The sequence below is a fragment of the Polyodon spathula genome, chromosome 46 (genome assembly GCF_017654505.1).
Source record: "Polyodon spathula isolate WHYD16114869_AA chromosome 46, ASM1765450v1, whole genome shotgun sequence".
Taxonomy (NCBI): domain Eukaryota; kingdom Metazoa; phylum Chordata; class Actinopteri; order Acipenseriformes; family Polyodontidae; genus Polyodon; species Polyodon spathula.
Window position 1 is genome coordinate 1,065,797 of NC_054579.1, and position 25,000 is coordinate 1,090,796.

General features: G+C 50.0%; 1 protein-coding gene across 1 annotated transcript in view; it reads right to left on the reverse strand.

Annotated features, from left to right (window-relative positions):
* The window catches only part of LOC121306077 (histone acetyltransferase p300-like), a 456,244-nt gene extending 431,250 nt beyond the window's left edge, over positions 1–24,994 (reverse strand). The window contains 28 exon segments of the mRNA XM_041237780.1: positions 545–639; positions 642–702; positions 1,566–1,731; positions 1,921–2,034; positions 3,020–3,166; positions 3,532–3,682; positions 3,964–4,040; positions 4,476–4,553; positions 5,288–5,344; positions 6,328–6,408; positions 9,992–10,080; positions 10,651–10,890; positions 14,642–14,760; positions 15,016–15,208; positions 15,779–15,979; positions 16,334–16,510; positions 16,547–16,822; positions 17,839–17,997; positions 18,555–18,661; positions 19,004–19,078; positions 20,045–20,180; positions 20,966–21,083; positions 21,460–21,597; positions 21,842–21,947; positions 22,232–22,480; positions 23,208–23,321; positions 24,016–24,289; positions 24,903–24,994. Of these exon segments, the coding sequence (XP_041093714.1) occupies positions 545–639; positions 642–702; positions 1,566–1,731; positions 1,921–2,034; positions 3,020–3,166; positions 3,532–3,682; positions 3,964–4,040; positions 4,476–4,553; positions 5,288–5,344; positions 6,328–6,408; positions 9,992–10,080; positions 10,651–10,890; positions 14,642–14,760; positions 15,016–15,208; positions 15,779–15,979; positions 16,334–16,510; positions 16,547–16,822; positions 17,839–17,997; positions 18,555–18,661; positions 19,004–19,078; positions 20,045–20,180; positions 20,966–21,083; positions 21,460–21,597; positions 21,842–21,947; positions 22,232–22,480; positions 23,208–23,321; positions 24,016–24,289; positions 24,903–24,989 (3,885 nt within the window). The 5' untranslated portion in view covers positions 24,990–24,994.
* Between the last annotated feature and the right edge of the window lie 6 nt (positions 24,995–25,000).

Here is a 25,000-nt window from a genome sequence, read left to right on the forward strand (position 1 = left end):
GGAGGGGAGAGGAGAGGAGGAAGGGGAGAGGGAGGAAGGAGAGTGACAGAGAGAGGGAGAAGAGAGGGGAGAGGGAGGAAGGAGAGAGTGACGGAGAGAAGGAGAGGAGAGAGGGAAAAGAGAGAGGGAGAGATAGAGGGAAGAGAGAGAAAGAGGATGGAGGTTAATTCAGTGTCCATAACGACTGCTGCTGGTCACCTCTTCCTATCTGAAATATACAGTTTAGATGAGTGCGTGTCATTCATACAAACGTGCTAGAGAGAGATCAAGAAACGTGTGCGCGTGGCTTCACATCAGTGCTGAGAGGCGCAGACAGAGAGGGGCGCGCGTGTCTCTCGCGTCGGTGCTCTCGTTGCTCGGGGGGGGGGTGTGTGTGTGCATCTCTCTCACGTCGGTGCTCGGGTGTGTGTGTCATGTCGGTGCTCTCATTGCTGTGTGTGCGCGTGTCTCTCGCGTCGGTGCTCTCGTTGCTCGGGTGTGTGTGTGTGTGTGTGTGTGTGTGTGTGTGTGTGTGTGTGTGTGTGTGCGCGCGCGCGTCTCTCACGTCTGTGCTCTCGTTGCTCGTGCTGCTCTCCTCTCTCTTCCTCTCCTCCTCCTCTTGCTCCAGCTCCTTGATGCTCTCCTCCAGCACGTTGGGCAGAAGTAGGGCAGCTCGTTGGCGCTGGTGAGCAGGTCCTCGTTGGCCCTGGCTTGAACACGGTCCTCCGTGGCCGCTTGAACACGTCCTGGGGGGCCGTCCCCCCCCCCGTCCCCCCCAAATGCCACGGTGGATTTATGCTGGGGTGAAAGGCTTTGCAATGTTGGAGCATTACTGTCATACCAATAACAACATATCTGAACTTGAGAGGAGAGAAGATGAGAGAGAGAGGGGGAGAGAGAGGAGAGAGGGAGCAAAGAACAGAAACTAAAAGAGAGAGAGAGAACAGAAAGAAAAGGAGAGAAACAAAACAAAAAGAAATGAAAACGGGAGAGCAAAAGGAGAAGAGAGAGGGAGACAGAAAGAAAGAGGCAGGCTACAGTGATGCCAAATCAGACTCCCGCTGCACAGCAGTGTGATCCAGTCCTGCTTTCACTAGGAGTTTAATAATCAGACTCCCGCTGCACAGCAGTGTGATCCAGTCCTGCTTTCACTAGGAGTTTAATAATCAGACTCCCGCTGCACAGCAGTGTGATCCAGTCCTGCTTTCACTAGGAGTTTAATAATCAGACTCCCGCTGCACAGCAGTGTGATCCAGTCCTGCTTTCACTAGGAGTTTAATAATCAGACTCCCGCTGCACAGCAGTGTGATCCAGTCCTGCTTTCACTAGGAGTTTAATAATCAGACTCCCGCTGCACAGCAGTGTGATCCAGTCCTGCTTTCACTAGGAGTTTAATAATCAGACTCCCGCTGCACAGCAGTGTGATCCAGTCCTGCTTTCACTAGGAGTTTAATAATAAGACACACTTCCCTAGACACACTGGGGGCTGATCAAGCTGGTAGCAGTGAAACCTGGACAGGATCACGCCGCTGTGCAGTAGGAGTCTGATTCCCAGCTCCAGCGTGGGGCTCGGGGGCCCTGCTCACCTTGTAGTCGTGCACGATGCGCTCGGACACGGCCTTGTCCAGCATCTTCTTGTACCACTCCTGCAGCCTCTTCGGTTTGGGGATCTTCTGGTCTGCAGGGTGGCAGTGGAAGATGTAGTCATCCCCCTCGCTGGGGGGGCAGGCCCAGATGTGACCTGTCGTGTACCTGGGGGGGGGAGAGTTAACACAAACAGTACAGTAAAAAAATAAACATTTCTACTTCAGTCACACCTGTCCCTGTTTAAAGCTGCTGGAACCAACTAAACAAACTACATCTCCCATCATCCCTCAGCAGCACTGCCGGTGCCGGGGCATGCTGGGAGCTGTAGTCTCCGGGAAACGTGCAATCGCTCACCCCAGTTTCTTGACATATTCCAGGTAGCCAATGAGAATCTCGTGGTAGACGCCAGTCCTGAGGCATCGCGGTTGGAAGAAATGAACACTGTCGAGGTATGAAATGTACACTCGCCTGCAGAGAGAGACCAAAACAAACCATTCAAAACCAACACAGGCCTACAGAGAGAGAGGGGGCTGGGTCCAATCAATATCAGGGTCTAGCACTGTATATTATAAAGACATTTCAGAGGGCTGGATCTCATCAATATCAGGGTCTAGCGCTGTATATTATAAAGACATTTCAGAGGGCTGGATCTCATCAATATCAGGGTCTAGTGCTGTATATTATAAAGACATTTCAGAGGGCTGGATCTCATCAATATCAGGGTCTAGTGCTGTATATTATAAAGACATTTCAGAGGGCTGGATCTCATCAATATCAGGGTCTAGCGCTGTATATTATAAAGACATTTCAGAGGGCTGTGTCTCATCAATATCAGGGTCTAGCGCTGTATATTATAAAGACATTTCAGAGGGCTGGATCTCATCAATATCAGGGTCTAGCGCTGTATATTATAAAGACATTTCAGAGGGCTGGATCTCATCAATATCAGGGTCTAGTGCTGTATATTATAAAGACATTTCAGAGGGCTGGATCTCATCAATATCAGGGTCTAGCGCTGTATATTATAAAGACATTTCAGAGGGCTGTGTCTCATCAATATCAGGGTCTAGCGCTGTATATTATAAAGACATTTCAGAGGGCTGGATCTCATCAATATCAGGGTCTAGTGCTGTATATTATAAAGACATTTCAGAGGGCTGGATCTCATCAATATCAGGGTCTAGCGCTGTATATTATAAAGACATTTCAGAGGGCTGGGTCTCATCAATATCAGGGTCTAGTGCTGTATATTATAAAGACATTTCAGAGGGCTGGATCTCATCAATATCAGGGTCTACTATATATATAAAGGGGAGCTCCACTCTCAGGGCTGCGGCGTGGTGGGTCCAGGGGGGGGGAGCTCCACTCTCAGGGCTGCGGCGTGGTGGGTCCAGGGGGGGGGAGCTCCACTCTCAGGGCCGCGCGGGAGGGGTCTGGGTTCAAGCGCACTCACCTCTGGTTGGGTGAAGGTGCGTCCGAACCGTACTCCTGCACGTGCATGCCGAAGAAGCAGACGTCTGCCCCGTCGATTTCCTCGAAGGCGAACAGAGCCTTCGTCCGATAGGGGAAGGACTCCGCCATCTCCCCGGTGTCCACGAACCTGCGGCGCGGCAACAGGGGGGGTTACCATAGCAACAGCGCGGCGCGCCCACGCGCTCGAGCAAAAACACGAAGCCAGGACTGGAATCCTCTCGGAATTTATTTATTTATTTTTTTAAAATATGGCTTAGTTTGTAACACAAACACAGTTAGGAGACAACAGAGTTAGGAGAGGAGCGAGACAGAGGACAGCGAGTCAGGAGAGAGGAGACAGAGGAGAGAGAGACAAACATTAACACAAACATACAGTTAGGAGAGAAATGAGAGAGAGAGAGAGAGGACAGAGAGAGAGAGAGAGAGAGAGAGAGAGAGAGAGTAGACAGGTAGAACAGAGGCCGGGGAGGTGTGCCGAGTGTGCGGGCGTACCTGGACTTCATGCCGGGCTTCACCTCCACCACCTTGTCCGACACGTGCACCACGCGGATGGTCACCTCGCCCGACTCGGGGTGGTTCTGCCGTCGCAGGTAATCGTTCACCCGTGTCTCCAGGAAGCTGCCCAGCTTCGTCTGGGGGAGCCCTGCAGAGAGAGGAGAGGAGAGAGAGAGACAGAGGGAGAGGAGAGAGAGAGACAGAGAGAGAGAGAGAGAGAGAGAGAGAGAGAGAGAGAGTATTTAACAGTTAATAATGCAGAGAGCTGTTTATACAGTGCGTGTGTCTCAGCGATTACTATCTCTGGTGTAGGTAACAGTTAATAACGTGGATAGCAGTTTGCTGCAGTGCTGCTGTGCGAGTGTGATTGGACCTGCCCCCTCGTTGCTGTTCAATGCATTTAGTAACGCAGCTCCGCTCTCTACTCACTCCACTTGCTTCTCGCTGCGTATTTGTTCTCCTTTCTCGTTTTGCCGGCTTTCTTCAGACAGTTGTCGCAAGTAAACCTACAAATAAAAGCAAAAAAAAAAGAAATTAACCATCCTGTCTGTGACATCATCCACCCCCCCGTCGCCACGGCTACACGTTCACAATCTGTCAGGCGTGACGAGAGAGAGAGAGAGAGAGAGAGGAGACGCAGAGCAGAGCAGGGTCAGAGTTTCATGACAAAGAGAGAAGAGCTTCAGAGAGATGCAATCATGTGACACGCAGACAGACGGAGGGAGGTGCAGACAGACAGACAGACAGACACATCCCCCTGTACCCCTGGGATCTGATCTTCAAGAACTGGAGCTGAATCATGTTGAGTTTCCTGACAGTGGGAGAAGCGCTTCAGCAGAGAGATGGAGGAATGTGTGCCCTGCGCCTGCACTGCCTCCCCTCCGCCAGCAGGGGGCGGTGTGGGGAGGGGGGTGGTGAGACAGACAGAGATGGACACTTACCCTGCTGGCCAGATTGTGTCGTTATGAAGGACGCAGATTTGGTGCATTTTTCGCCCGCAGTCAGTACATTCAACAAGCCTGTGGATGCAGAGAGGCAGGTGTTAGGAGTCTTCACAGTACAGGAGAGCTTCAGGTCACGAATGTGTCAGAAACGGAGGCTGTCTGGAACTCCGAGAAGGAGTTTGAAGGTTTTAATAAAATGCGCTCACCTGCCCTCTACAGCTATGGACACAAGTTTAGCATCACCTCCATAGAATAATCTGATTTTGCTGGCTAGGACTACGCTTACCAGCATGCCTCTGCACCCGCGGCTATGGTGAGGCATGCTGGGAGCTGTAGTTCTTTAAGTTGTGGGTCTCGTGTCACAAGCGATACAGACCTCTATTACGATACATCATGTACAGCTGCGGGCAAAAGTTTAGCAGCATTGCCCTCTATATAGAAATAAATGCTTCAGCTTGCTGAGCCATTGAAAAAAAAAACTGCTTTGTTTAAAAGTAAACTGTTTCTAGTATTATGAATTAATCATTCAGCAGAGACTTTCTGTCAAAGAGACTTCCAGAGACTATGGGGGTGAACTCTGCATCATCAACAACTGGTGCTGCTGCAGAGTCGCTTCCAATAGGACCTCGTTTGTTTGACGTCTCGTCTGAAGGACGGAGCACAAGGAGGTGAAGCGACTCGCTCGGGGGACACACACAGTGAGTCGGAGGCTCAGCCGGGATTTGAACCTCCTGGTCTCACGACCCCTTTGCTTTGAAACCTTCCTCGCCTGCGAAGGTGTCTCTGGTTTAAGAAGCTCTTATACTCACAGCTCAGGGTCCAGTGTGTCGTTCTTTTTCTTTTCAAACTGATCTTTGCCTATTGTCCTGTAAAGGGAGAGGGAGAGAAACGTCAGAGAACCAGCACCCAAACGACATGAAACACACACCCAGCAGAGAGAACCAGCACCCAAACGACATGAAACACACACCCAGCAGAGAGAACCAGCACCCAAACGACATGAAACACACACCCAGCAGAGAGAACCAGCACCCAAACGACATGAAACACACACCCAGCAGAGAGAACCAGCACCCAAACGACATGAAACACACACCCAGCAGAGAGAACCAGCACCCAAACGACATGAAACACACACCCAGCAGAGAGAACCAGCACCCAAACGACATGAAACACACACCCAGCAGAGAGAACCAGCACCCAAACGACATGAAACACACACCCAGCAGAGAGAACCAGCACCCAAACGACATGAAACACACACCCAGCAGAGAGAACCAGCACCCAAACGACATGAAACACACACCCAGCAGAGAGAACCAGCACCCAAACGACATGAAACACACACCCAGCAGAGAGAACCAGCACCCAAACGACATTGTAAAAAAACATTAACAGACCCTAAATGTAGCAGAATAGGTTTCAAAAGAAAGAAAGTATAAGGACAGAAAAATAAGGAAAGAGCAAGAAAAAAGGAGGGAGAAGAGCGAGAAACAGAAAGCAGTACAAGAAGGAAGGAAGAGGTAAAAAGGAGAGAAAATAGCAAAAAGGAGAAACAAAGGAGCACAAGAAAAGAGAAGAGAGAAAGAAGAGGAAAACGAGGGAGAGAAATAGAAAACAGCATGAAAAAGGAGAACAGAGAAAGAAGAGCGAAATAGAAAGAACGAGGGAGAAAGGAGGAGACAGAGTGAAAAAAGAACGAGAAAGGAGGGAGAAAGAAGGAGAAGAGGGAGAAAGCAAAGAAAAGAAGGAAAGAAGAGAGCGAGAGAAACAGCAGAAGCAGCGCTGCAGGAGACAGGAAGCAGCAGGAACACAGGCGCTCGCTGCGAGGGCGGCGGGTTGAACTCACGTCTGCGTCTGGGACGGGTCGTCCCCCAGAGCCACAGTCTCTCCGGGGATTTCGTTGAAACACTTCTCACAGAAGTGATACCTGTCAGCAATAAGGCCATATTTGGGTGAACTGTTCGTCCACACATCACAGCCAATCAGAACAGGCCAGGGGGGCGGGCACAGGCGGGAGGAGCAGAGAGCAGGTCGCCGGGACAACAGAAGCGTGGGGGGGGGGTAGCAACCAACCAATGAATGCGCAAGAAAAGAAAAAGGGCGGAGCGAATTGGGCGATGTTCGATTTTTTTTTTTTTTTTTTTTTGGTGGAAATGTTTGCAAAGCCAATGCAGACATCACAAGCATTAAAAAAAGAGAGAGAGAGAGAGAGAGAGAGAGAGGGGGGGAGGGGGGGGGGGGGGGAGGGGGGGGGGGGGGGGGAGGCGAAAAAACAAAGACAGACAGGACACAGAAAGCCAGGGCAAAGCACAAATTAGCATCAAGTTTTCACAATGGGATTAACAAGCAAAACAAAATATGATTAAAACTTGCAGCAGTGTTCTGTGTTTAAAAATAATAATCATTTAAATAAAAATTAGGGTCCCGGGGTTAGGGAGAGGGGGAGGGAATACCTCTTAGGAGAATATTTGTATATTTGCTATAAAACAATTTGATATATATATATATATATATATATATATATATATATATATATATATATATATATATATATATATATATATATATATATATATACATATACACACACACACACACACATAAGAGATGGGCTTCAGCCAGTTACAGGGAAACAATTCCACCCAGGGCTTCTCTGACGTCACAGACTAAGAGAGCGAAGGCAGAGTTCCTGAACTCAGAACCCCGAGTTTGTTTTCCTGCGACTCTCTGAAGAGGCGTGTCTGTTATTTCTTCCTAATCCACGGCTCCCCTTGCGATGCTGATATTAAAGAAGACGAGGTTCAGAGGGGCAGTCCGGTGTGTGTTTTTTTTTTTTAAGCCTCGTGTTTCAGGGCTCTTTCAGACGTTCTCGTTGTCCGTTAGCGCCTCGGCTTTACCTTGTTTTAATTTCCCGTTCCTCTCCGGTCTCTCGGAGATATGAACGCACCAGATTGGCGCGGCTTTTAAAACGCGTTCTCGTTTTGGTCGACCTTTACCGAACGTTTCTGCGCTGGCGAGCGACTGAAAACGAGACGATATTTTTTAATTGAAAGTCTGTAGGAGTCAAATGAGTTCAAGTATATTTCCCTCTAGAGGAATTCTCACTTCTTGACGTCACTACTGTGGTATTCTGCCTTCGAATGGCTCAGGATGCAAATACAGCCTCATCCATCTAGAACTGATATCATATTTGTTCGCTGCATTTCTCGCATCTCTCCTCATAATCGTGCATACTGATCAATCCTCTCCTGATCACTCGTTTTATCACCAAGCTCCTCAATAATGTGATCCAAGGCATTATTGTATTGCTGTAACATCTCAAAAAACTCTGCAGATGTCCGTTTGTCCGGACTGACATGTTGCTCGGATTTGCCTTTTTTTACGTCCTCTCTCGGCCGTTGAAATGTTTTCTCGGCTTATTCTGGGAAAAGGACTAGGAGACTAGCTTGACGTCTTTTTGCGAATGTGGGACAGGGTCCAGACATCGGACCGGGAAAGGGAAAATTTTAACGTCGGACCTGGTCCGATACAGGACCGCCAAAGGGTTAAAACAGCCCGGTTTTGAGAACAGAAAGCAACAAAATTTGAAAACGGGGGGCCACAGATCTCATGCGAGCGCATGACAGCGGCTCAGGAAATGCTGCAAACACAGACGGGATCTTTCAAACCAGCACAGTCCTTTTCAAAATGCAGGCACAAAAACAAAGCAAATAAAAACATGAAGCCAAACTCGCATGCTTTGTCACTGGGTTTGTATGGAGCCGTGAAAGAGTTAAAAAAATAAAGCTAATTAAAAATAAAAATCTCCTCTCGCAGTTTTGGGGGGTATCTGTTAATGAAACCTAGACTCAGTGATAAAATTCAAACCCTTTTCTCGTGTGTTTTGTGTCTCTCTCAGGAGGTCTGTCAATAGAACAGCTGCACAGCAGTGATGCTCCAGTATTCATGTAGGCAGAGCTGCCTTGGATAAAGGAGTCTGCTAGATAAACGCTTCAGCAGGGGGGGGGGGGGGGGTGGGTCCATCGGGGGCGCTAAGTGGCAAGCCAGCCCCAAGCCCCCCCCCCCGCCCAAACACTGGGGGCGGGGCCTAAAGACTCCCGCGAGTCAGGATTTTTAGCTGCTGCTCGTCGCGATTATTTATCTTGAGTTTAGTTAGTTAGCGCAATTTGAAGCAAAATTTTTGAATGCGTTAAACTTCGTTTTAAAACCCTACGTGTGTGAGAATTTGGGATGCATAGCCCCCCCCTCCACCCCCACCCCCACTACCACCCTGCCCAAAATCGGTAATCTACCTAACAGAACACTGGAGTAAAAAGAAGGCCACAGCATTCCCAGTTCATCCCAGTTTGGAAGAGTGGCGCGACTGGAACCATCACAAAAAACTGCAATGCAAACTGAAGCTCCTGATCTAACCACCAGGTGGCGCCCGTGAGTGAAAATCGTGCCACTGAAATTATACATCTACGGCATAAGATAATTGCTTTTTAAATTTTAAAATCACGGCGGTGATCTAGGGCTCTGATTAAATTAAGAAAATGCTGTGACCTTCTTTTTGTTTACAATTGCATATCAGGAGATTGACAAGCCATATAAAAAGAAAACACATCAAAAATATATTTGTAATAAATTATTTCAGTGCAGCATTGACAACTCTAATAAAAATCTGTGCCAAGCAAACTTTATAATTTTCAAGATAGATAGAAAGCAAATATCTATATTTAAAATATTCGACGATTTAAACTCATGCAAATAAAAAAAACAATGTGCTATCCATTCTCTCAGCCTCATACAGACTTGCGTGTCTCCCGCTGCACAGCAGGGTGATCCAGTCCTGCTTTCACTAGGAGTTTAATAATCAGACTCCCGCTGCACAGCAGTGTGATCCAGTCCTGCTTTCACTAGGACAGCAGTGTGATCCAACTAGGAGTTTAATAATCAGACTCCCGCTGCACAGCGGTGTGATCCAGTCCTGCTTTCACTAGGAGTTTAATAATCAGACTGCCGCTGCACAGCAGGGTGATCCAGTCCTGCTTTCACTAGGAGTTTAATAATCAGACTCCCGCTGCACAGCAGTGATCCAGTCCTGATCCAGTTTAATAATCAGACCCCGCTGCACAGCAGTTGTGATCAGTCCTGCTTTCACTGTTTAATAATCAGACTCCCGCTGCACAGCGGTGTGATCCTGTCCTGCTTTCACTAGGAGTTTAATAATCAGACTCCCGCTGCACAGCAGGGTGATCCAGTCCTGCTTTCACTAGGAGTTTAATAATCAGACTCCCGCTGCACAGCAGTGTGATCCAGTCCTGCTTTCACTAGGAGTTTAATAATCAGACTCCCGCTGCACTGTGATCCAGTCCTGCTTTCACTAGGAGTGAAACCTGGACTGGATCACACTGCTGTGCAATAGGAGTCTGATTCCCAGCCCTGCTTGACTGTTACTCAGGGTCTTTGGTCAGTGTTTCTGTAGCCCCCCAACTCTCTCTCACACACACACACACGGTCTCTCTTACCTGTTCTGGTAGCTGAAATAGGCTGCATCTCTGGGGATCGTACACAGCTGCTTCCCATAGCAGCACAGCGTCTGAGGAGAGAACTCCAGCTGCAAGAAACAACACACAACCAGAGTTACAGTCCCCACGGACTACAGCTCCCAGCATGCCTCTGCGCATGCGGCCATGGTGAGGCATGCTGGGAGCTGTAGTTCTTTACGCTGTGGGTCTCGTATCACAAGCGATACAGACCTCTATTACGATACATCATGTACAGCTGCGAGCAAAAGTTTAGCAGCATCACCCTCTATATAGAATGAACTGATTCAGCTTCATAGAGTCCAGTGAAAGCTGCTGAATAATGTTCCCTTGTTAACATATTGAATTGCACCCCCTCTATATAGAATGAACTGATTCAGCTTCATAGAGTCCAGTGAAAGCTGCTGAATAATGTTCCCTTGTTAACATATTGAATTGCACCCCCTCTATATAGAATGAACTGATTCAGCTTCATAGAGTCCAGTGAAAGCTGCTGAATAATGTTCCCTTGTTATCATATTGAATTCCACCCCCTCTATATAGAATACTCTCCCCTCAGCAGTACCCCAGCCCCCTCTCCCCTCCTCAGTACCCCAGCCCCCTCTCCTCTCAGCAGTACCCCAGCCCCTCTCCCCTCTCACCTTCCTCCCGCAGCAGTAGCCCAGCCCCTGCATGACGGGGTCGATGTCCTGCTCGAACACCTCTGCTAGTTTGGAGCAGTACTTGTAGACGCGGGACGTTTTGCGATTGTACAGCCAGGCGTTGTTAAACATGAGCCAGATGTCGTCCACGTACTGCCAGGGCTCCTGATACTGTCCCGTGTCCAGCTTGCGCTTGATCGTGGACAGATCCATGGGGTTCTTCACAATGTCGAAATAATCCTGGAGCGAGGGACGAGGAGGGGGGAGAGAAAGGAATAACTTAATCTGCCTTTGTTAAAAACACAAGAGTCAATCAAAAAAAGCAGGCTGTACTTCAGCAAAGCCAAGATGTAAAACACACAGGCGAGCAAAACTAAAAACAAAAGCAGGTACTTGAACTAATACACAAACCACAGCAAGTTTGTCAGCATGAACTTAAAACCTGCCCCGGTTTCTTTCATTCTGCTGCAGCGATACGAAATCAGAACCACAGGAACTTAAAACCTGGTTTCAATTAAAACTGGAGGACTTAAATAAACCCACAAGTGCAATTAAAAAGAACCGCAGAGAAGAGCTACAGGGACAGAGAGACGCCTCTCGTTCGCGCGTCGCTGGTGGCAGGACAGGAAATTCAAAAGGCGGGTTTTGCAAAAAGACATTAAAAACGAAAAATCTCAAGCTATTGCAATTTATAACGTTTTCCGAAACCTGGGCGAATTTTAACTTCAGGTTAACAGTTTATATACAAATAAACATCACAGACATGAATAAACATTCGTCACTGGCGAGGAACCGCCTAAAAAGTACCTGCGTGAAAATCGCAAAAGCATTTTCTCTTCCTTCAAACCGAAAGCTTGTTTAAGCTTCAGGTGTTTGCGAATAAATTCAACAGAAATAATGCAACGAGCTAAAAACTTTTTTCAATTGTTTTTCAATGATTTTTTTTTTTTTTTTTCTGATTGATAACGCATGCATTGATCGATTGATTGATTTTCTGTGGCTCGGACTGAATCCTGCACTCTGATTTGCCGATTCTGGAAAATCTGAGCGTCAGTATGGATTACAAAAACAAAACAATGCAAGCAAAATAATGAGTCAAAAAAATAATTCACAGACTACAAAACAGCAAAGAAAAAGGTGGCGCTGGGTAGCGCAGAAGAGCTGGTTTAAAGTTTTAGCAAGCCTGCCCACGGGGCGAGAGGCGAGGGCACTTATCTGGCAAGGAACCGAACCCACAGCAGAGAAACCAAATCAATTAAAAACGCAGCTGCTGCATTGAACGACTTCAAGCAGGAGGGGGCGCCCCACAGGAACCAAGGGCTGGTTTACCACTCTGAGTGAAACCAGGAGAAGAAAACGGCAGCTGGAGCGTCTGTGGATCGCTGTTCTCCCCAGGACTGGGTGCAGCAGCAGCAGCAGGGCTAGTGTGAGTTTGTAACCCTGCTCAAACTCCTGGCTCCTGATCATTGCAATATTAATAATACTAGACTTCATTGAGGGGAGCTCTGAACCCCAGGACTGGGTGCAGCAGCAGCAGGGCTAGTGTGAGTTTCTAACCCTGCTCAAACTCCTGGCTCCTGATCATTGCAATATTAATAATACTAGACTTCATTGAGGGGAGCTCTGAACCCCAGGACTGGGTGCAGCAGCAGCAGGGCTAGTGTGAGTTTCTAACCCTGCTCAAACTCCTGGCTCCTGATCATTGCAATATTAATAATACTAGACTTCATTGAGGGGAGCTCTGAACCCCAGGACTGGGTGCAGCAGCAGCAGGGCTAGTGTGAGTTTCTAACCCTGCTCAAACTCCTGGCTCCTGATCATTGCAATATTAATAATACTAGACTTCATTGAGGGGAGCTCTGAAAGGACTGGGTGCAGCAGCAGCAGGGCTAGTGTGAGTTTCTAACCCTGCTCAAACTCCTGGCTCCTGATCATTGCAATATTAATAATACTAGACTTCATTGAGGGGAGCTCTGAACCCCAGGACTGGGTGCAGCAGCAGTAGCTGTTTCTTCACTAGTTTCACCCTGATCGTCACCCAGCGCCCCTCCCTGGTTTCTGTGGGGCGCTCTCTCTCCCAGTGAATCGAATCATTACAGAGGAATTCTTTTTTTTTTTTTTTTTTTTTTATAGGAAAATAGAAAAAAAAAAAATCATTGTTTTTGGAGTATTACATTATTTCCTGGATCAGCTCTAAATTTTGCAATTTATAACAAGAAAAAGAGAGTTGGAAGAAAAAGACCCTGCACACATTCAGACACACACAGCCAACCAGACACACACACACACCAGCCAGCCAGCCAGCCACACACACACAGCCAGCCAGCCAGCCAGACACACACACAGCCAGCCAGCCAGACACACACACAGCCAGCCAGCCAGCCACCCAGCCAGCCAGCCAGCCAGACACACACACACACACACACAGACACACACACACACAGCCAGCCAGCCAGACACACACACAGCCAGCCAGCCAGCCAGCCAGCCAGCCACACACAGCCAGCCAGCCAGCCACACACACACACACAGCCAGCCAGCCACACACACACACACACAGCCAGCCAGCCAGACACACACACAGCACAGCCAGCCAGCACACACACACACACAGCCAGCCAGCCAGCCAGCACACACACAGCAGCCAGCCAGCCAGACACACACACAGCCAGCCAGCCAGACACACACACAGCCAGCCAGCCAGCCACACACACACACAGCAGCAGCCAGCCAGCCACACACACACACAGCCAGCCAGCCAGACACACACCAGCCAGCCACACACACACACACACACACACCAGCCAGCCAGCCACACACACACACACAGCCAGCCAGCACACCAGGTCGGTGGTGTGTGTGTGTCGGTCGGTCGTCGGTGTGGTCGGTGGTCGGTGTCGGTCGGGTGTGTGTGTGTGTGTCGGTAGGTGGTCAGTGTGTGTGTGGTCAGACACACACACACACAGCCAGCCAGCCAGAGACACACACACAGCCAGCCAGCCAGCAGACACACACACACAGCCCACACCAGCCAGCCACACACACACACAAGGTAGGTGGTCAGTCTGTGTGTGTGTCCAGTAGGTCGGTCGGTCAGTGTGTGTGTCAGCCAGGTCGGTGCCAGCCAGTCAGTCGTGTGTGTGTGCCAGCCAGGTAGGACACACAACACCAGCCCAGCCAGACCAGTGGTAGGTAGCCAGGTAGGTGTGTGTGTGTACAGCCAGCCAGCCAGCCAGCCAGACACACACACAGCCAGCCAGCCAGACACACACACACACAGCCAGCCAGCCAGACACACACACAGCCAGCCAGCCAGACACACACACACAGCCAGACACCACACACACAGCCCAGCCAGCCACACACACACAGCCAGCCAGACAGCCACACAGCCAGCCAGACAGCCACACACAGCCAGCCAGCCAGCCACACAGCCAGACACCACACACACACACCAAGTTGTGTAGCCCAGCCAACCAGACACACACCAGCCAAGCCAGCCAGACAGCCAGCCAGACACACACACACAGAGTCACAGCCAGCCAGCCAGACACACACACAGCCAGCCAGCCAGCCAGACACACACACACACAGCCAGCCAGCCAGACACACACAGCCAGCCAGCCAGCCACCCAGACACACCCACACCACACCACACAGCCACACACACAGCCAGCCAGCCAGACACACACACCAGCCAGCCAGCCAGCCAGCCAGCCACACACACACACACAGCCAGACACACACAGCCAGCCAGCCAGCCAGACACACACACAGCCAGCCAGACACACACACACCCAGCCAGACACACACACAGCCAGCCAGACACACAGACACACACAGACACTCGATCCCCCCCACCCAGCCACACAGAAAGAAAGATCGAGCAGCAGGAAGCGGAGGACAGGAACAGAAGAAGAGGAGAGACTAAAGCAATGAAGCGAGCGCAGCCCCTTACCAGGTTAGTGCGGTTACTAGTTCGAATACGTACGGGTATTCCCAGTAACTGGGGGTCCACAGGCTGGCGGAAGGGCAGAGACTCGGGGTCCTGCCTGTACAGAGCCTCGAGAGTGGGCATGAGACACTGACGCAGCTCCTCCGGCTTGAAGACTGAGGAGAGGGGAGAGTGGAGGGAGAGAGAGTTCAGTTCATTACAGTTCATTCTGGGTTCATATAGAGGGTGATGCTGCTAAACTTTTGCCCGCAGCTGTACATGATGTATCGTAATAGAGGTCTGTATCGCTTGTGATACGAGACCCGCAGCGTAAAGAACTACAGCTTCCAGCATGCCTCTGCACCCGCGGCAATGGCGATGCATGCTGGGAGCTGTAGTTCTTTGTTACGGTGCGATTGAGCTGCACGTACTTTTTCTCTTGCTCTGGCCGGGGCTGGGGGAGGTCTGGGTGGCGGGGGTGCCCGGCCCCTCCCCTCCCTCCTCCTCTCGGGGCTCCAGCTTCAACTCTGGCTTCTTCTCTTCCGAGGAGGAAGAGGAGGAGGAGGAGGAAGAGTCCATGGGCTCCGGCTTACAGTCACCCACCGAGCCCAAATCCTCCTTCACCTGGAGAGGGAGAGAGACAGAGAGAGAGAGAGAGAGATCAGAAACTCAATAGGGCTGAACTACAAACACAAAAACCATGAATTCAATGGCAAGCATTTCCACTAGAAGTCTCTCTCAGTGTCTTCAGTGTGAATTCAATGGCAAACGTTTCCACTAGAAGTCTCTCTCAGTGTCTTCAGTGTGAATTCAAAGGCAAGCATTTCCACTAGAAGTCTCTCTCAGTGTCTTCAGTGTGAATTCAATGGCAAACGTTTCCACTAGAAGTCTCTCTCAGTGTCTTCAGTGTGAATTCAATGGCAAACGTTTCCACTAGAAGTCTCTCTCAGTGTCTTCAGTGTGAATTCAAAGGCAAACGTTTCCACTAGAAGTCTCGCTGCATCACTGCACAGTATTCATGTTCAGACTGTCCTGTGGGTTACTGTAATATCTTATCTGTAGCTCTTAAACCCTTAAGAGTGCTGAATGATCTCAGAAATGCAAAAAAAATCAATTTCCACTAGAAGTCTATCGGGTTTAGTTTTAGACTCTTCAGAACAAAACCTTGTAAATTAAAACCAGACTAACACTGACCTCAGGCTTGGCTTCCTGTTTGACTCCGCCGGGCTCCGCCCCCGGCTCCTCCTCCTCCTCCTCCTCCTCCTGCTTGACCTCCATCTTCCCCTCGTGCGGCGCGGGGTCGGGCGGGGGCTGCTGGGCGCTCGCGTCGGCGCTGCAGGCGGAGGCCGGGTTTGAGGTCAGCCCGTCGCCGGTCACCGCAGATTTTTGAGACAGCTGCGATGCGGGGGAACACAGAGATTAAACACTGAAGCTGTACTAGAACTACAGTTCCCAGCATGCCTCCTCACCTGCGGCGGTGGTGAGGGATGCTGGGAGCTGTAGTTCTTTATGCTGTGGTCTTGTAACCCAATACAAACCTCTATTAGGATATAGCATGATAAGAACATTATCATGATTCATTGGATAAGACGGTGAATTGGCACAGCTCTGGCTAGGACTACAGCTCCCAGCATGCGGTGGTGATGCATGCTGGGAGCTGTAGTCCTTTAGCCATCACAGCCACACGTCTACAGTAGAGACGTTTTTCTTCTGATAATGTAACTGCTGTAAACACATAAACAAACTCACTGGAGTTCTGGGGTGCTGCTGCGACTGCATTGGCTGGGCGGTCGCCGCGGCGACGGCAGAGCTGTTGACTGCATTCTGATGATGCTGATGCTGCTGCTGCTTCTCGCTCATCGCTGCCCCCAGAGAGTGGGAGGCCCCCTGCAGGGGATGTGCGGGAGAGGGCTGCTGCTGCTGAGTGATATAACTCCCCCCACCCCACCCCCTCCGCCGTGCCTCCCCCCGGCGCGCGCTCTGTGGGGGGGTTGGGGTTTGCGTCCGGGGGGTTTGAGAGCCTCCTGGGGGTCCCAGACCGGGAGGGGTGGGGTGAGGGGTGGGAGTGAGGGAGCGGGCGGGGGAAGGAGAGTTCTGCCGGAGAGGGGCTTGTGACATCGACGGGGGGCACTGCATCTGGGAGCTTCCCTGGCTCGGGGGTCCCACACTGCCCGGGCCCAGGGAACCCACTGACCCGGCAGGACTGTGCACAGGGAGGGAGGAGCTAGACAGCTGACCCTGGAGAGAGAGAGAGAGAGAGAGGGGGGTTATTACAAATCTAATGTCGCTACCCTAGTTGAGGATTGTCGTCACACGAGGTCGCTAGCACATCAGTGTGATACTCCTATTGCACAGCAGTGTGATCCAGTCCAGGTTTCACTGCTACCAGCTTGATCAGCCCTAGTGTGTCTAGGACTGGACAAGCTCAGGTGTGTCTTATTATTAAACTCCTAGTGAAAGCAGGACTGGATCACACTGCTGTGCAGCGGGAGTCTGATTATTAAACTCCTAGTGAAAGCAGGACTGGATCACACCGCTGTGCAGCGGGAGTCTGATTATTAAACTCCTAGTGAAAGCAGGACTGGATCACACCGCTGTGCAGCGGGAGTCTGATTATTAAACTCCTAGTGAAAGCAGGACTGGATCACACCGCTGTGCAGCGGGAGTCTGATTATTAAACTCCTAGTGAAAGCAGGACTGGATCACACCGCTGTGCAGCGGGAGTCTGATTATTAAACTCCTAGTGAAAGCAGGACTGGATCACACCGCTGTGCAGCGGGAGTCTGATTATTAAACTCCTAGTGAAAGCAGGACTCACACCGCTGTGCAGCGGGAGTCTGATTATTAAACTCCTAGTGAAAGCAGGACTGGATGGCGATTCCCAGCCCTGTAGATAGACTGTGGTTGAAGGGGTTTGTTTCTGGTGTCAGTGGAGAGCGCTGCAGTGTATTGCTGGTATCCCTGAATGGAATGATGTTATTTTGATGCTCCTGTCGTGAGCGGGTTCTATAATATAATGAAGAGCTGATTTTCCAAAATTAAACCCTAACCCTCTAGCTTCCTGTCCCCCCTCCTACTCCCTCTCTCCCCCACAAGCAATTACAACCTTTGTTTATCCAGATGACTCAATCGAGAACAAATTCTCATTAACACCAACGACCTGTCTGCTGCTCCCTGGCCCCTCCCCCTTCCCTCTGGCTCCTCCCACCCGCACTGGCCCCTCCTCTTCCCTCTGGCCCCTCCCAGCCCCTCACCTGGTTGATGGAGGCCTGGCTGTTGGGTGGAGTCAGACCCACGCTGTTGGAATTCATCCCCGGAGAGGCTCCTGTGAACTGGGCTGACTGGTGGTACTGGTTCTGGTTCTGCATCTGACCCACTGCGGGCTGGGCCATCCTTGCACCCCCCATACCCATCTGGAGAGAGAGAGGAAAGGAAGAGGAAGAGATAATCATGACCTTCCCTTTCAAAGAGCATCACAGTCTGCACCCAAACATTTGTATTTACCAGAAATTGTGATGTTTTATAAAAAGCGTTACCAGACCTCTCTGTGCTTTACAATGCTTCCCTGTGCTTTACCAGACCTCTCTGTGCTTTACAATGCTTCCCTATGCTTTACCAGACCTCTCTGTGCTTTACAATGCTTCCCTGTGCTTTACCAGACCTCTCTGTGCTTTACAATGCTTCCCTGTGCTTTACCAGACCTCTCTGTGCTTTACAATGCTTCCCTGTGCTTTACCAGACCTCTCTGTGCTTTACAATGCTTCCCTGTGCTTTACCAGACCTCTCTGTGCTTTACAATGCTCTCTGTGCTTTACAATGCTTCCCTGTGCTTTATCAGACCTCTCTGTGCTTCACAATGCTGTATTACACTGTGCTGCTGGTGTCTAGCCCTGGCTATACGGTTCTTCAGATATATTTGTAATAAACTCTCTCTCTGCGGGCTCTGTCTAGCCGGTCTCGTCTGTCTCACCTGGTTCAGGGCTCCCGGTTGGCTCAGGGCTCCCTGGTGCTGCTGGAGAGGAGGGGTAGATCTCTGGCTCAGAGACGGCACGTTCATCTGAGAAAACTGGTTCAACCCTGGAGAGAGGAGAAGAAATTATAAAACAGAGAGAGGAGACAGAGAGAGGAGAAGAAATTATAAAACAGAGAGAGGAGACAGAGAGAGGAGAAGAAATTATAAAACAGAGAGAGGAGACAGAGAGCGTGCGTGTGGAGAGAGAGAGAGCAAGCAAGCGTGACAGCGAGTGTGTGTGTATGAGTGAGTGTATATGAGTGAGCGAGTGTATGAGTGAGTGAGTGTGTGTATATGAGTGAGTGAGCGAGCGAGCCCCGCTGTTTAAACACACACACACACACACACACACACACACACACACACACACACACACACACACACACACTGTGCTGTGTGAAACATACCGGGCTGAGTCTGGATTCTGCTCATCTGGTTTGGCAAGTTGGGGCGAATCATGGAGGGGTCTGGGAGTGGACCATCTGAGAGGAGAGAGGAGAAGAGAGAGTAGAGAGAGGAGAGGAGAGGGAATGTCCACTATTAATTAAACAAATGCCTATTGACCAAACTTTTAAATGTATTCAAAAGAGATTTACTGCACACGTGTGCAGTGAACCATTATTATTATATTATTATTATTATATTATTATTACTATTATTAGTATTTTAAATGGCGTATGATCCTGGAGCTCTGATGATATTAAAGACACTGTTTTTGTGACCGTCTCAGAATCAATGCTGTCGCCTTTGCAGCTTTTAAAATAGACGCAGCAACACCAGCAGGGGCCGTCCACCAGAGGGCGCTTGTCCTATACAGAAATCCCATTCCATGAAACAGGATCTCTGCTCTCCGCTTTCATTTTAAGATGATGTCCCTTTATATATAATAAAATAAAACTTAATTGAGCCGATTCGGTTAATTAAAAACTACAAATAAACGAGGTCGCTGGTTTTTTGACGTGCGTCTCGTTTCAAATCAATTATTTTCCTGTTTTGTATTTGTAATTCATTTAGAACAATTTGTAGATTTTATTTTTCACTTTGATATTATGAACTTTTTTTTTTTTTGTGTTGATCAGAGGCAAAAACTCCTAATTAAATCCATTTTGATTCCCTGTTGCAACACAACAAAATGTAGAAAAGTCCAAGGGGGGGTGAATACTTTTGAGAGCCGCTGTGTGTGTGTGTGTGTGTGTGTATATACATATATTTCTCTTTTACTAGGATGAGAAGACAGCTCAACGACTCCATTAACGTTTTTAAAAAGACGACAGGCAGAGGAGCTTTTGAAAAACAAACAAACAAAATCTAAAAAGGGTCCTGCAGTTCCAGCGGCCGGCCACACGGCTTGAAAATGTCACCGCAGCCCCGGAGATCTCCTGCAGCGAATCCCACGCCAGCGAGACCCTGGCCGCTGGATTGATTCGAAGGAGGGTGGGGGTACTCACTGGGGGGCAGGCTGGAGGGAGGGCCCTGGCCCATCCCTGGCATCACACCCTGCTTCTGAAGTCTTGTCCTTCGCTTCTCCTCCAGCTCCTTCTGGATCTTGTAGATCTTCTCGGCGAGGAGGTGGTAATATTCCGCCTTGGGGGGGAGGTAGGAGAGACAGTCACTCACAACACCACACCGCAGAGCCGAGACAGCAGCATGTACAGCACCCATGGGGAGTTTAAAGAACTACAGCTCCCAGCGTCCCTCACCATTGCCGCAGGGGAGGAGGCATGCTGGGAGCTGTAGTTCTACAGTACTACAACCTGCTTACAGTCACTCTCTCGCCATCACGTTGCAGAACTGAGAGAACAGCACGCACCGACATGGATGACAGTTTTCAATCGCCCTGTAGAATGCACTTGCCAGCTCGGACTACAGCTCCCAGCATGCCTCTGCTCCCGCGGCAATGGTGAGGCATGCTGGGAGCTGTAGTTCTTTACGCTGTGGGTCTCGTATCACAAGCGATACAGACCTCTATTACGATACATCATGTACAGCTGCGGGCAAAAGCTTAGCAGCATCACCCTCTATATAGAATGAACTGATTCAGCTTCATAGAGTCCAGTGAAAGCTGCTGAATAATGTTCCCTTGTTAACATATTGAATTGCACCCCCTCTATATAGAATGAACTGATTCAGCTTCATAGAGTCCAGTGAAAGCTGCTGAATAATGTTCCCTTGTTAACATATTGAACTCCACACCCTCTATATAGATTGATTATGATTATTGAAACTAAACTGAGTCCAGCAGAGCAGCTCTAGTTTGGGGCTCCAGTGCCTTCATCAGCGTTATTGAAACTAAACTGAGTCCAGCAGCCTGGCTCTAGTCTGGGCTCCAGCGTGCTGCGGGGGCAGTGTCGGGCTCCGCTCTCTCTTACCCTGCTGTTGGCCGACTCGTACATGTCTCCCTCCACTTTGCGTGCGTAGGCCACGAGGTTTTCCATGCGACGGTCCTTCAGAGCAGCGGGGTCCGGAGTGGGGAAGATCGCCTGCACTCTGAACACCAGAAACACAACACTGTGTGAGAGAGAGACACACGGGTACATAAACACACACTGCACTGCCCCCCGCACACAGAGACACAACACTGTGTGAGAGAGAGACACACACACGAGTACATAAACATACACTGCACTGCCCCCCACTGAGACACACTGCACACAGAGACAATGCACTCTGCAGTGACACAAGCACTGCACTGCTCCCTGCACAGAGAGACGCACACTTCAGAGACACTGCACTGCACACAGACACGCACACTGCACTGCACACTGTCCCCCGCACACACACAGCACTGCCCCCCGCACACACACACTGCACTGGTACAGAAGGGAGTAGGGGGTAGGTCAGGGGGGCAGTAGGAGGGACTCACAGTTTGTGGACGAGGTGGTTCCTCAGATCCTGGGTGATGTCTTCATGCCAGGTCTTCCTGATGCCCGTGCTGGAGGGGGGCGCTGCAGTGGGCAGCGAGCCCAGGCTTCCAACCCCAGTGACATCACCCATCAGGGGACTGAGAGAGGGAGGTGTTAAACTGCATTAGATTCAAACTAGCAATGATGAGAGACCAGCCATGTCAACTGATAGAAGAGAGACAGAGTCAGCCAGCCATGTCAACTGATAGAAGAGACAGGGTTGGTCACACAGAGCGCAAGAGAATGAGATACACTCAACACGATCAGAGAAACACCCGACACTCCAGACACAAAACGCAACAGGAAAACACAACAAGAACGAAACCGCGACAGGACGCTTACTTCTGAGAATTCATCGCAGAATGCAGCATGGAATCAGGCAGGAGGCTGGACTGCTGGGCCTGCGATTGAACTCCAACCCCTCCATTGACCCCCATCGGACTCCCTCCTGGAAACAGACACACGCGTCAATAAAAAAAAACTCAACTGGAAAATAAAGACTCCCGCTGCACAGCAGAGCGATCCGGTCCTGGTTTCACAGCCCTGATCTCTCTGTCTAAATATCCCACAACTACCACCAATACACTGCAGCTCTCTACACTATAAAACCAGCTACAAACCGCCTTCAACCAAAGTCTATCTACAGGGATAGGAATAAAACATTGCACATTTAATAATAATAATAATAATAATAATAATAATAATAATAATAATAATAATAATAACTCTCACCCATAGTGTTGATGGGCCTCATTGCTTGCTGGCCCTGCATGCTCTGGCCTGGCTGCTGTCCTGCTCCCTGCACCTGGGGAGACTGGCTCTGCACCTGGTTGCCCTGGTAGGTGAGTCCCAGGGCTGCGTAGGCCCGCTCAATGGAGCTGGGGTCGATCTGACTGGGGGGGTTCAGACTGCTCTGGTTGGGCTGCCCCCCTCCAACTGATCCCAGAGCGCTCCCCAGACCCATCGCAGAGGAGAGGAGAGCTGGAGGAGAGACACCAAAGCGAGTTACAAACCTGCAAGAGGCTCGCCATTCAATCTACACAGAGAGACAGACTTCTAGAGGAAACGCTTGAATTCACACTGAAGACGCTGAGAGAGACTGCTAGTGGAAACGTTTGCCATTGAATTCACACTGAAGACACTGAGAGAGACTTCTAGTGGAAACGTTTGCCATTGAATTCACACTGAAGACACTGAGAGAGACTTCTAGTGGAAACGTTTGCCATTGAATTCACACTGAAGACACTGAGAGAGACTTCTAGTGGAAACGTTTGCCATTGAATTCACACTGAAGACACAGAGAGAGACTTCTAGTGGAAACGTTTGCCATTGAATTCACACTGAAGACACTGAGAGAGACTTCTAGTGGAAACGTTTGCCATTGAATTCACACTGAAGACACTGAGAGAGACTTCTAGTGGAAACGTTTGCCATTGAATCTACACTGAGGGAGACTTCTAGTGGAAACGTTTGCCACACACTGAAGACACTGAGAGACTTCTAGTGGAAACGTTTGCCATTGAATTCACACTGAAGACACTGAGAGAGACTTTCTAGTGGAAACGTTTGCCATTGAATTCACACTGAAGACACTGAGAGAGACTTCTAGTGGAAACGTTTGCCATTGAATCTACACTGAGGGAGACTTCTAGTGGAAGCGTTTGCTGCTGAATTCTCGCTGCAGGCTCTGAGAGAAGGTGGGACCTACACTGCTGGTTCCTCTTGTCCCCGGCGTTCTTCAGCGGCAGGCAGACTGGGCAGTCGTGTCGAGTGCAGTTCTTCCAGTGAGAGATGATCTGGCGGGAAGAGGCACAGTGTGCGACTGGGAGGAGAGGAGAGAGCACAAAACAAAACCATTCCTTCAAAATGGGTTACTGATTATTAATTACATTAACGAGTCATTCAATGAAGGCTTTTCCCCCCCCAAAGAGACTTCCAGAGACTAGGGGGGTGAACTCTGCATCACCAACAACTGCTGCTGCTGCAGAGTCTCTTCCAATAGGACCTCGTTTGTTTGACTTCTCGTCCGAAGGACGGAGCACAAGGAGGTGAAGTGACTCGCTCAGGGTCACACACACACACACACACACACACACACACACACACACACACACACGCACGTCTCGGTTACATATGTGAGCAGGAGGAGGATGATGGGAAATGTAGTTCTGAGAGCTCCATGCAGGTACATGGGAAGCCATCTCGAGGCAGGGAAAGCGATTTAAAAGTTTAACCAAGTGATCAAAACACAAAAAAAACACACCTTACGTATACAGTTGTAGAAAAAGACAGGAACATGCAGCACAAAACACAGAGGTCCAGACGCAACCTTTAAATTATGGGCTTGACTATCTTCTAAAGCGCATTGTGAAGGCGGTCCACTGTGAAAGGCGCTATAGAAAATAAACACTGATTGATATAGGAAAGCTGGAACCAAACCCAGAAGGGACATCGCCCCCCTCGGAGCAGGGTGGACGGGCCCCTGCGCTCCCCGCAGCGCCCAGCCCCTCTCTTACCCTGGCAGGACTTGCCAGCCTGGCAGTGGGTCATGTGGTTGAGCACGTTCTTCATGGTGCGGCAGTGGGGCAGGTTGCACGGGCGCATCTCCCCGTTCGCCTGCTCTCTCCGCTGGCACTTGTGAGCGTGCAGGAGCAGCACCAGCTGCTGCTGGATCAGCTTGCGCTTCTCCGGGTCAGCTGTGGGGGGCGCCACCCCCGCCATGCCCGGAGCGCCGCCGGGGGGGGCCGGCGCCATCCCCCCGCCTGTCACCTGCGGGGGCTGCTGAGGAGTCTGGGGGGGGGGGGGGGCAGGAGAAAAAGAGGTTAGGGGAGAGAGAAGAGGGGAAAAGAGAGGGAGACAGGAGAGGAGGGGAGAGACAGCAAGAGAGGGGATTGAGAAGAGAGGAGGAGGGGGAGAGGAGAGGAGGAGAGAGAAAGGGGGAGAGACAGGAGACAGAAGAGAAAGGGGGAGAGAGAGGAGATGGGAGACAGAAAGAGAAAGGGGGGAGAGAGAGAGAGGGGGAGGAGAGAGGAGAGTGTTAGCAGCCTGACTAATACTGCTGTTAGGCAAAATGAAAAAATTAATTGACACCAAATTCTTTTTATTTCCTTTTTTAATGAGCTTGAAACGGAAATCGATCCACGCTGATAGAAGTTAATAAAAATGACGTTTAAAAATCTAACATGAAAATACTACTGGACTACTAAACGTCTCAATCCTAAAATTCTAGGCGATGCTAAACTTTTGCCCGCAGCTGTACATGATGTATCGCTACAGAGGTCTGTATCGCTTGTGATACGAGACCCACAGCGTAAAGAACTACAGCTCCCAGCATGCCTCACCATGGCCGCGGGCGCAGAGGCATGATGGGAGCCGTAGTTCCTTCTACACAAAACCCACTCACCATGTTTTGCATGCCAGCACCGACATTCTGTTTTTTGTCCATCCCAAACTGGGTCAAGTTGTTGGGCAGGCCCGCTTTGCCCTGCATCTGAGGGCCCA